The sequence below is a fragment of the Plectropomus leopardus genome, chromosome 16, assembly GCF_008729295.1.
Source record: "Plectropomus leopardus isolate mb chromosome 16, YSFRI_Pleo_2.0, whole genome shotgun sequence".
Lineage (NCBI taxonomy): Eukaryota > Metazoa > Chordata > Actinopteri > Perciformes > Serranidae > Plectropomus > Plectropomus leopardus.
Genome location: NC_056478.1, coordinates 21214746 through 21228033, shown reverse-complemented (window position 1 = coordinate 21228033; position 13288 = coordinate 21214746). Strand labels below are relative to the sequence as shown.

General features: G+C 38.3%; 1 protein-coding gene across 2 annotated transcripts in view; it reads left to right on the top strand.

Moving 5' to 3' along the window:
- The window catches only part of scara5 (scavenger receptor class A, member 5 (putative)), an 88284-nt gene that overhangs the window by 48729 nt on the left and 26267 nt on the right, over positions 1-13288 (top strand). For both annotated transcript variants that reach the window (XM_042503559.1, XM_042503560.1), the window contains exons 8-9: positions 7213-7293; positions 12559-12666. In XM_042503559.1, the coding sequence (XP_042359493.1) occupies positions 7213-7293; positions 12559-12666 (189 nt within the window). The remainder of the gene's footprint in view (positions 1-7212; positions 7294-12558; positions 12667-13288) is intronic.

Below are 13288 nucleotides of genomic sequence, written 5' to 3'. Positions count from 1 at the left end.
TGGTACGACTCTCGCTGCCAGGGCACAAAATGACTTCCCTGGTTCGTTAAAATCAGAATAGGTATGCTATGATGTAATGCTGGCAGGGGACGCCTCCCAAGCTGATTGATGGCAACTCAAACCGAACGAGACCCCTGATCTCGTGTCTGCTTCACATGTGGGTGGGATGCCGTTTCTCCTGAGCCTGGAAACAATTGTGGGTTAAATTTAGACCCTTCATCCAGAGTAAAAACTCAACCACTCAGCTCTGTCATTAGTTTTAGCTCTGCAGCCCATTTGTTTGTTGTTAGCTGGCAGTCACCTTAGCCAAGAAAAGTTTTACATCTCTATCCATGTTTATCCTCCTTTCTGTTCCCTTCACATGCCTCCTCTTTACTCCCACTCCTCTATTCTTATTCAGTTCTTTTGCCTTTAATTTCTCTGTGACTCACATAGCGATGTTCCTGCCACACATGTTACTTGTTGTATTAATGATAAAGACCCCTGAGAAGCTGTTTTAAAATTTCATCTGGAGTCTTTTACTTCTCCAGCTGGTAAATTATCATGCAACATGGTATTATTTACAGTAACTTTTGCCCACTAACAGAAAATCAATCAGATGATTCTGATTACAACATAAATACTGTATTTATATGAGATTAGTATCAATTTGTATCCTATCAGTGACTAAACATTTGGATTTTCAGAGCTCAATGCCAGTATTTTGGGGATTTGTGCTATTGATAGCTAAATTGTAGGAAATTAATTAGCATATTTGCAGAATTTATTTAGAATTTATTTATTGTTTAAAGTTCCCCTGTGGACTTTGTGATATCTAGGAGGAAATGTGTCAACAAAGGCAGTGAAGAAGACTGTGAGCTAGTAAACATGGAGGCTGAATACATTGATGGAACAATGCTGGATATCAGGTATGCATTGATTTAGATACACTAAGAGATGCACTTGAGTTAAATATAACTTTTGTTTGTTCACAAGAAAACCCCAGGGTACATTTAAGGGCAGTAAACTCTGCTGAGAAAAACCCTGTCAAGAAATCGAAAATTTCCAGACAGTTACTTGAAGGACTTAATGCCAAGTTAAGAATAAACTTTCAGTTTCAACAAATCACGAAAAAGTGCCCAGAAGTAGACATTTTAATATCTTCATTTCCATGTCAACTGAAAAAAAAACTCTACTTAGGTGATGATTGAGAGCTTTATGTCACACCAAGATTTCTGGTCTGGTCTCTGGTCTGGTCTTGACACATGACATAATTGTTTGGTTGAATGCACCTACTCAGCGCTTGTAACACATACTGTAAAGTTACATACAAGCATAATGTTAAATAAGTAAAAATACGTAGGTTAGGTTTAGGAAAAGAAACATGTTGAAGACGTACCTTAAATAATTAACTGTTCTCTTGGTTTCTTATGGTTCCAGACACTTGGGGGAAAGTCCTGTGTTGATTGACCCATCCACCACCCTAAAATGCTACTTTAACCAGAATTTCAGTCATTATACTACTCACTTCTTTCACATAATTGCAGCCTTCCTGATTACGTAGGTTACACACAAATTGTTGACTCATGACTATGCAGTGTTTTACACAAATTGTGGTGCATTACTTTTAGTTGGTACACATACAAACGGTTCATGAGAACAGCCTGGTTGTTTGGTATAATCAGAGCTAATTGAAGGATGTAGATGCTGAACAAAAGAGACCCAAGAATGGAGCCTTGGGGACCTCCACATGCCATTTTTGTACACTGAGACACAAAGTAATCCCTGTCCTTCACATAGGAGTTCAACCAGTTTAGCACCAGGCCCAGGCCAGAGAGTCCCACCCAATTTTCCAGTAATATGCTGTGGTGGATCTTTTTTTTTTTTTTTTTTTTTTTACAACACTTCTCCAATATGTATGTTACCATGTTGCTCTACTCTGAGTGTTTAATTGGCATGAAGCAAACGCCTTCTACTTGGGTTACAAAACCATCTTTCAATTTGACAGCAGTATGTGTGTGTGTCTGTGTGTGTCTAACAGAAATGGTGTGTTCACAGGCATTTGGGTTCCCTCTATTTGCGTGCAGAGACATTTGCTGACATAAATGAATAGGCCCACACACTGTTGTGTAAGGACACCAACAAGAAATAGGTCCTTTGTTCATACCTTTTTGATCTGTTCCTCTGGTGAAGATAAAACTCTGGTATTTCCAACATGTAGAACTACAACTATTGAAGAACTAAGAAAACACCATCTGAGGACTAGCATGCATTTATAAGAGAGGCTGTCAGAGTGGTAAAGTGCAGACAAACAACTGACTGAGTTCAGTAAAGCTGAGGAGAGCTGCAGATTCAGCTGATAATTTTCTGTTGGTTTATCAGTACAAGCAACCCCTCTTACATTGTTATTTGATACAAAAAACTATTGTAGTTGGTTTAAACTCTTACCTTAGTATGTTTTCTGCAAACCTGAACTTTGCTTATTATGTAGCCAGGCTTTTAGGGGCTTTACATTAACTATTATGGTAACCCCAGACCCCAAAACTGACACAAGTCCATACACAAGTCTCACTGAACTGCAGATGTTGATATCAAAGGCTTTTCACACAACAATAGTGACATGTACACATTTGGATGGATGTTCTGTTGTTGCTGAAAGCTGCTGGGCTGCTGGGACTTTTTGCTGAGTTAGTCATATGTCATGAGTCAATTCCAGCCGAGCTAAGGCCTGGAAACATTTACAGCTCTCTGTGTCGTCTGATGACCATTAATGTACATATTGAGTGGCATGTTTGCTTTACTAGTAAAGAGTCCTGTTGCTCAGTTCAGGCCGGTTTACACACACTTACATCAAACACTAACATTATTATTCTTTTGTTGCTCTTCATTTTTAACAACTTAAATGTATTCTACACACACAAAGGGGACACCTATACTGTATAATAGTAACCATTTTAATCCATTAGTAATCCATTTTGCTGGGAAAGGATCATTCATACCACACGAAAATTGTTAGATTTCCATGAAGTCTACTAAGGATGGGCATGAGTACTCGATTTGGACAGCAGTATTCAAACAGCATGTAGAGTAATAGCCACCCAATCTTCCACATTTAAACAAAGGCCTTTTCATATTTTCCGATATAAATTTTATTTTATTGAAGAGCTGTGTGCACAGTATTGCTTCACTCTTTCTCTCTTTATCATGAAACTACTGCTGCATGAGTACGAGCTCCGCTCTGGTAAATAGTTTTAGGGCCAGCTAATGGTTACTAATGGATTTAACAACAGAGGTGAGTTGTTTTGGTGTTGTTCTGAGTTTGACGGCCGTTAAATGGCTTTGTGTCAGATGTTAGCTACTGTTGCCGTGTTGGCTCGTGTTGAACAGGTAGACATTGAACTGGGAGGAGAGCGGATCCCTCTCCAGACCTGGAGATGGTCCTTTAGCGCTGCATCTTACCTATGTAATGGCAGTATGAGGAAGTTAGTCGATATTTCCAATATATTTATGGTTTAGGTTTATTGAAGCCTGGTTGTTGAATAAATGAATTTAAAATTACACAGGTTTTCTGTTGTTGGCCAATTTACATTACTATTCTTATGTTAGGGTTTGTGAATACTCGAGTGAATACTCTAATAATTTCATGTGATGTCTTAAATATAGAAATTACTTAAATAGTCAATCCTTAATGTGTATACAGTATGTCCCGCTATGTGCATCCATTGTTGAAGACGGGGAGGTTCCTATGCTTACCAGTTTTTAGTAATTCGTTGGGGTTTTTTTTGCTGGAAACCAGACAATTTTCTAATCCAAGGTACAATATCTTACTATCCTTGGAAAATCTCATAATCTAAAATGTCTCTAAAAGTAATTAGGTAAATAAATACTGTCTTATATCTGGACCAGTACAGTAAACTGTCTCTGAGAAACAGTGTCTGTAAAGCCAGAGCAATTTCTCGAGAGCTTCTGCATTAAATCACTCAGAACAGATAACTTTCTAACATAACTCTGTCCTCTCAGATTAAAGACAAACATTTAAGCCTCATTTCAGCCTCATTTTGACCACAGATTTGTCCATCTGTTCTTTGTTAAAATGACTGTTTCCTCAAATAACAAACCCTGATAATGCATTATGTCATCTGTCATAATGATGTATTTCACAACATGCTCCTTATCTCCTCTTACATTTAACATACATGTCATCCCATGACAGTGTGTTGTGATTTCTGCTGAGAGTCAGTCTCCAAAAAAAAAGACAGGCTCGCTGCCCTGTTTCTCCACCCTGGTTGGAACTTTTTTATATTTGCACCACAGACTAGATGTTGGATGAAGACGCCTGAACTCTCCACTAGTGTTGTACTTTTGGACTCAGTGCTGTCAGATGTTTTCAGACTGATCCTGAAGGGGCCACTGGGCTTGTTATTGTTGAAACTCTGTCAGCTGAATGAACACATACGACTCTGAAAGCCAGGAGATTAATAATGTGAAGCTCTGCTAAAACAAACTATTAACGAGGCCGCAATTTTTTCAGGACCACCAGCATGAACTGTATTTTAGCAAAGCTGAAGCATGCAAACACATATACATATATAACTAAAAGCAGACAATTGAATGTAATGATAGCTCAAAATGAGAGAAATGTGGACGTAAAGTATTAAATATCCAGTGATGTCAGTAAAGTTAGGTTTGAGTGAAAGTTAGAAGACTTTCAGAGATCCAACTTTTTTGAAGAGAAACATTGAGGTTTTATTTAATTCTTACATTTCAGTCAAATGATTTCTGTGACCACAGATGCTTTTTAAGTCCAGATACTTGACACCATAATAAATTAAATGTATGGACAGAGAGAAATAAGAAAACTCTAGCAATCAGTCAGTCAGTCAGAAGTATAGTCATTCAGTGAGAGGTGGAACCAGATGTCTTTTTTGGCCTTAAATGTAAGTGACCTTATTTAACTTAACCAGATCTCACCAAACTGTCAACAGTAATTAGATAGATTGCCATAAAATTTTGAACAGAAGTTCAGAGTGCCCAGAAGATGAACCCTAGTGACTTTTTTCAACCCTTGACCCTTCATCTAGCTCGCCCAGCAGATCAAAGTTTTCACTTATCTAATCTATTAGAAGGACTGGACAACTTTTGGTACCAACAGCCATGTTCCCCTCTCAATGAGCTGTATATATATTGTGTCCTGAAGTGAAATTTATTGGTGCTGGCTTAACGCTATAAAAATAAAGATGTCAATAGCCTGAAAGCTGACTCTTGGCCAAAATGCAACTTTCTTAATGGGCACAAACACTAAAAAGATAAAGCTTTTCTCCGCCCAGTAATTTGTTGCATTTTGACTGACGAAACTGACTGCAACATCTGTTGTTGATGTTATATTGTTGACTGCTGACCATTCATGGGTCCAAGGGGGCCAGTCAAAACTATGTAGAAGCCTAAAATCTGTAGCAGTTTAAGCCTTCCCAGAACTGACATGAAACTGTGAACCAAAGGCTAACTCAGGTCAGATCAGGTCCTCAGGTCAACTCTTCACTAAGGACTTCAAAAGAAAGATGTTCTCTGCAGAAACTCCATATCGTAAATCTACTGATTATCATCCTGATTAATGATTAACCATTTGAGCTTCAAAATGTCAGAGAAAAGTGGGAAATGCCAATCACAATTTCTAAAAGCACTGAAAGGTGACCACTGAAAGTTTTGTCCAACCAGGACAATTTTTTTTTTCACAAAGGAAAAAAATGTAGCTGCAATTCAACAATAGTTGCCAGTTATTTTTCTTTTTATCAACTAATCATTCATCTACACACATAACCCCAATTCTAACCCCAACCTGCACACAACAGGATAATCACCCAGCCCCACCTCTTAATGTGACCTTTTCACAGTGTCATGACCTGTAGTCACCAGTTAAGTGTGTCCAGAGTTGTGAAGCCGCTTAAGGCAACAGGGGGCAGATCTATATCTCAAAGTCAGTTAGCAGCTTCTCTGCATCAGAAATTTGAAAATTAGAGAAAAATTAGAGGCTCTGAAGGATCAGAATCATTGGATATGTGTTGGACAATAACAAGCCCTGAATTTCTAAGCATTCCCACAAGCTGTGTTGTGGTCCACCTTCTTAAACATGTGGTTCCCATTGTGGTCATCTCTCACCCTCTCTCTCTCTCTTTCTATCTATCTCTCTCTCTCTCGCCCTCTCTTACTCCGTGTTTGGCTTATTTTTCACTCACTCTCTCCAAGTACAACAAACTTTTTGGATTGAATCCTTACACCAGTCGTAAGACCCGGTTTGGCCTACATTTTGGCTGCCATATCGCCGGCTGTGTGTGTGTGTGTTTGTGTGTGTGTGTGTGTGTGTGTGTGTGTGTGCGTGTGCGTGTGCGTGCGTGCGTGCATCTGTTTGTGAACTATATTAAACGATAGAAAATGACTGGTTTTACACTGATAAAATCATTATCTGTTTCATTATTAAAAGCTCTGAAACAAGTTGTGGTCCCATGTGTTCCCCTTTCAAGTGATAATCTACACGACTCCTGCCTGCCTTGATTTTGGCAACACCTTTGATGATAAGCGGTCCAACATGCTGTACTAATAAACACACGCAGTGTGGACTGAGTGTCTCTCATATTTTTACCTTTTTGAAAAGAAATTCCTGACAAACCACTGTTGCAGCTTCCAAATCTCTCCAGGAGAAGTGGATTGCAGTGCAGTTTAAAAAGAATTACTTTCATGGATATGTTTTGAGTTACTTCTTTTAAGTATATTGATTGAAAACATACACAGAGCCCTGCAGAAAAAAAAACACTTTTTGTCAGAACCTGCAACTGGACTTGGGCCCAAACCTTGAGCATTTATGTGTTTGTATCAAGATGTACTGCAGTCATGCTAGACGGTAGGTTTGCAAATGTATTTGCAGGATCACATTATTTCTGTCACTGTAAAGGAAAGGATTACAGAGCTTTTCTTCAACTCACTTAATGCTGTTTTTAATCTTCTACACATTCCTCCAGCATCAGAAACATTTAGCACAAAATACCAGCAGTCCACACTGACCAAGACCAAAGTTTTTCCATTTGATCGTCCCATTTAAATACACAGTCATGTAGGTAATAAAGGACTTGAATACTATAAACTATAGATGACAAATTTTGCATTAATAAATGCAATGTTGCACAGCATCAACATGCATTATGTCATAAATGATGTCCATTATTGTATTTCTTTCTGCAGGTCCTCCAGGGCCAAAGGGAGAAAAGGGTGATATTGGAGCATTGGGGCCCCCAGGGGCTCCTGGATTGACAGGTTTAAGAGGTGGGTACAACCAGATTATCACTGGTCAGTTATTGAATTGCATACAAAGTTATGCATTAGAATGATCAAAATGTTCAAATGAACTATTTTGTGAAATGCTCTTACTTGCTTATAGCAGAGACGTAAATCAGAAGATCAATAACATTTCCATGTCCGTCTCTTAAAGGGACAGTTCGCCCCAAAATCAAAATAGATTTTTTCATGCCTCTGCTGCTAGCTTGTCCAGCACTACTGAGCTAGCTAATGTTACAGCTTAGCCGAGGAGGACGCCATTTATGTTTACATCTCGCGCTGTCATGAGCATGAGTCCCTCGTCCCTTCTTCATGGTGATTTGGTTGGCAGATGTAGTTCAGTCATAGTTCCTACATGAAACTCCTTACAACACAATTTGTAGATTATCTTGAGTAATTGGGTCAGGATTTCTGAGACATTGCTGTTCAGTTTTTCAAATGTATTTTTTGGCATTTTGAGCACCACAAGCCAAGTGCCATCTAGTTCCATTATATAAGAGATAAGGCAGAAGTCTCTACAGCTGATATCTCCAACCCCTAGCGGCCCACAACAAAACAGTCTGCATTAATACATAGCACTACAGGTAAGACATAAAGTGTGTATTTTTGATTTGGGAATGAAGTGTCCCTTAAGATATGAAAATGAAAGGAGATCCTGATAATTACGGTGCATGCCACATAACTGCAGTGTCAAACTTTGTTGCGTGCCATGCCCTTCTTTCTCTTCCATCGTGTCCTGTCTGCCTCAATAATCTAAATTTTTGTGGCCTTTTTTCAAACTTTGACACTATGCTAACCAGTGCAAACAAATCCCCAACCTGTGGGAAATGTTGGGATATCACAGCTTTGGAAGTACCTTGCTTAAATCTCTGTAATGCATGTAAGAAAAAAAGGAATTTGTGTGTGCTATTTCTGATTTAACAAATGTGAACTAGAGACGCAGAGGCACAGTTTAAAAATAATATCTGATCCTCTGATTTACTCCCTTGTGTTTTTGGACTGGTGTGGTTTTTGGATGGTTGTACAAGCCCATAGGTCATAAAATGTACTTGCCCTATAAATGTCCAATGTAAACAGCAACATCTGAGTTACAAGCCTTTTTATTGCCAGATGATTTGGGTTTGAGTGGCATGAGAGGTAAAAAAAAAAAAAAAAAAGGTTAGTACTTATGCAAAACAGACTTCAGCAGGTGTTACTACCTCTGCTTTTTTGATTACATTCAGTTGCATTAATAATTCTGTGAGAACAAAAAATAAAAAAGGTCATATTTACCCACTTAAGAAAACATAGGCCCAGACTTCGGATGGGGATTTATTTTCAGACAGGGTGTGGATGGGGCCAGTAGGACGGGTCATCTATCTTTGTCTTGTAAGTAATTCCACCAAAAACCACAACACGAGGCCTCATCCAGGCAGAACTGGCACCTCACAACTATGAAATTACTATTTTTTAAAGATACTGTACGATACAAACAACAACAGTATGAATCCAGATGTTTTTTCAGACACTTTCCAGCTTGGTACCTCTTGAATCATCACCCCTCAGCTCCTCCACTGTCATCATCCATCCTACATTCCCTGGCCGATAAACTGCAGCTCTCACATGACATTTCCAAGAAGCATTATCTTCCTGCTGAAAGGAAACCCCCTCACCACTGCTATAGTTCCAGGAAAATGTGAATACAAGAAGAATTTCTAACTGTAGGGAAGAAAGAAAAAGGCTTGTTTAATAGATAGCATGAAAACATGGCAGAGTGAATGGAAACCCCCCCAGGACTATAACAGAACTACCTCCATCATCCATTAAGCTGTTGTCTTTAGTGAGAGCAGTCATCTCTTAGCTAAGGGGATTTTTAATCACAAGTCTCAGTGGTGGTGGTCAGTCTCTGTATGGATCAGCAGTTATGGGATCAACCCAGTTGCCAGAATAAATGTTGGTGTTGTACGTTTTCTCAGACTACTGATATGTCATAGCAAACAATTCAATGGGCCACTTCACAAGGACTTCACCCAAAGAAAATACTGGAGCACATTACTCACTTAAATATTTAATAAGGTTCAAACGACTAACGTTTCTGTGTGTATTGCGTCTTCATCAGAGTGAAAAAAAAAACCAAACAAACATGTTTACAGCCTGGTACAAAAAATGGATTGCATATTTTCAAGTTAAATTTGTCCATTAGCTAAGTTAAATTTGTACATTTCACACACATTGTAGATACATTTTAGTTAAATTTTACATTTATTTACTGTTAATTTTTTTCACCAATTCTACACTGCTGCTAATGTCCCAGTATTTCATTAAAAAATTCCCAGTTTGGTCGCCACAAACACAGCTAGACCCAATAAGACTACACACTTGGACGCGGAAGTCTCTGATATGAGGAACCGAGTGGAGATGTGAAGACTTGCCAGTACCCTTCCACAGTTAACAATTTTATACAGTTACTTGTGGACCTTACCAATCAAATAGACAATGTTGCAATTAAGTTTAATTTTAAGCAATTTTACTTATTACCCAGAAATATTGCAATGATTTATGAGCAGAAAAGAGCAAATAGTCTTTTCATAACACCAATTTAAAATGCAATTATCTTAGAGGTGATTCATTTTTTTGATAGTGTTCATAATATAGGTAAGCTGAAGTGAAAATACTAAATGAAGTTGGAACATGTAGATATAGGTATGACCAATTAAGGATGCGACCGCCCCCCTTGGTGCCCCCATGTTTGGAAAATTAGTAATTTATTATTTCTACTGTAAATTTGGGCATTTTGACATGGGGGTTTATGGGTATTTACTCATCTTTTGGAGCCAGCCTCAAGTGGCCATTAAAAGAAATGCAGTTTTTGGAACTTCATTGTTGGCTTCATTTTTCAGGCCCAGAGTTTGCAGCCTGAATAACACATGATAAAGTGTCCTATTAGGTGCTTTTACAGTCAAGATAATGTGATGTAGTACCCTCTAGGATGACCTAAAATTGAGAAAACATGATGCAGTGTCATATAGGTTGCCATAGATGCTCTTTCTGGGCATTGGCATGCTTTCTATTTTTCCCGCCGCTGACCCTCAGACAGCCTGAGTTGGAAACTTCAGACCAACATGCTCTGTTTGTAAAGCAGCAAATGTACTTCTGTTACTCCTTTGAAGCCAAAGGAATCTATCATCACATCCAGGCTGTTAAAAATCCTTTTTTGGACTTGTTGAATGATCTTGTTGGACTGTCCTGCAGAACGCAAAGAACAACTCTGCACTCCTTCCAGAATGTGATTGATCACATTTTCCCAGTGGATATTTTAAAGGATGGAGTGAATGACCCTTTACTGCAAAGAGATAGAAAACCACAGAAAACATAACATCATCCATCATCGGTTTATTTGGTGTCTGTCGCTAATGCTTTCAGTGCGATTATTTTGTTCAGATTGCTGAGTTGTCACAACAGTGTAATCAGAGCATGTCGAGGTACAGCGACATTTCACAAAGATTGTGCTTCATACTTCAGTGGTGCAATCAATAACTCATTACCACATTAATGTTGAGACATTTGAGTGTGCTTACTATAAACAGAGGTTCTCATTGTTTGCCTTGGGGTGGGAATTCTGAATTGGATTGTTTTATGGAACAAAACAAAGTATAGGGCTATTCTTCCAGCATCAGTGGGCATTTAGAGATTTGAAGAGTTGGCAGATGGTAGAAGAAGAAAGACAAACATTAACAGCTCTTCCAACATCTAAATGATGTCAGGGCAGGGAGGATAGGACGGGTCATAAAGCATTCATAATTTTTTTCAATATTATTAACTTTTTTTTCTTTTACAGATCACTATGGTGCACGATTGCAATGATTGCAAGCAAAAGTTAGTGTGAATCAGTTATTAATGAATATTAGGACAAGGTCTGATATTGATTTCTGATTCGCACCACGGCATCTAATGTAAGTCATGGATTGGATTGGATTGGATTGGATTGGATTGGATGTTTCCACTTCTAGGAGTTTAGAAAATTGTTTATTTAGTGAAACTCCAGTTGTTATTCCAAAACTGCCAGGAAACAAAGGTAGATTTGAGAATTCTGTGATTTTAACTTTAACCTCTAAAAGTCTAATATTAACCTATATGTGCAAAAAAATTATTGATCAGATACACAGCCCTTAAAGGTTTTATTATATGTTAGATTTTGAGCATTAATGAAGCTGCAAACCACTGATTACTATGTAAATGGGGTCCTGAGCTGAAACTAAATTCACACTCCATCTGTGTGTGTTGTAATCCATACTTCTCTGTTCTTGGTTTTGATAGCTTGTCCAGTTGTGTGCATGTTAGTGCACGTGAGTCCCTCCCTTTGAAACAGAATCAGAAATTAGAAATAAAAAAATGAATATAAATTTAAAAAAAACAATCAGAAACTATTGGCCCTTCTCATGTTATTAAAGAGAATGGGGGATTTTTTTTGTTGTATTTTGATGCAAAAGGAGTCAGCTGTAAGAAAAAGTTGGCAGTTAGTGTGGTGTTTGTTGCACCATCCACCTTCCCACCCACCCACCCAGACAGACCTCACTTTTGGGGTCTTTAAACTATGTCTGTTACTCTAAGCGTCTAGTATTGACATCGGGTTTACATTGGAATTGGTGGAAAGCCCACTGCGTTTTACACTAACACTAAAATGACACTGGGGGGCACTGCCCATGCCGCATGTGTTGACGTCCTAGTAGTGAGACCAGCCTAACTGAAGCTACCTAAAGCATACATGACTTTATGTTTTAGGTAGCTGGCATTAGCAGGATAGCTAGCAATCTGATATTCATGTTATATGGACTTGGATCATCTGACAGATCAAAGAAATAGCTCCTGACCAATCTGAATATGTTTACTGAAATTACCAAAATAACTCTGCACTGTAAAAATCAATATTCCAGCCAGCAAAATAATAGCGTACATGTACATAGCTATAGACATAGCCACTTTTTTTGCACCTCTATTGTCTTAGAGAAAGACCAGTATCTTGCTGAGAGCATGAATGGAGGGGGGAGATGTGGATCTGTTTTGGTCTGAGATACTGGTGCTCCAGTGCAACATCTTGTGGTTCTGAATGTTGCACAAAGAGCCTTAAAAGCAGGTAAAAGCCACCATAGTTATGCCGCTCTGAACGGTGCCATAGCTTATGTCGAGGAGAGTCTGTAGCATATTATGACCAGACAGTCCTCCTGTTAGATGGTTATTAATCATTTATTTAAATCAAGCTTTTTTGTGTTTCAGGGTTTACAGGAGAAAAAGGGATGCAGGGCAATCGTGGAATTAAAGGGTCTGTCGGGGTCAGCGGTTTTCGAGGAGAAAAAGGAGACGTTGGACCTGTTGGTCCGAGAGGTATGTCTTTTGTTTCAGATATTGTGATTTTATATAGCCATAAGTTTAGCTTCTCTACTAAAACAAAGCAAATAACAGTTGATTTTTGTTCATTTCTGTCTTCATCTATTAAGTCACATTCAAGAATGTTTATCCAGAAAACACTGAAGCAAAAAAACATACAGCCCAGATTTATTATTATAATCAAACAATAACAGAATAATCACAGTGTTGTACTTTATGGTGAAACTTACTCACTCCCTCACCCAACATTTTATCATTCGCAAATCAGTCAAAGCCTGTTATTTGGCAGTCTTATGCAACTTGCAGCTTAATCTTGTCAACAAGTTCACAACTCAAATTCGCATTTTTCAGACAGCTGCATGAGATGTTTTTTTGGTAAAATAAAAAAACATGCGGCACAGAATCTTTCTGAAATCCCCCATCAATAACAGATGGCACTTGTTTTCTTTTTATGCTCTGGCATGAATGCTAAAATTGCTTAATTATCCATGTCTTCGTTTATTTATTCCAAAGAAAATTTTGTCTGTGCCGATCAAATCAGCTGTCTTTTATGAGTATGTGTAAGGAAATATTCTACCATATATAAAATTTACAAAATAAGCAGCTTTTAAAAAAAAAT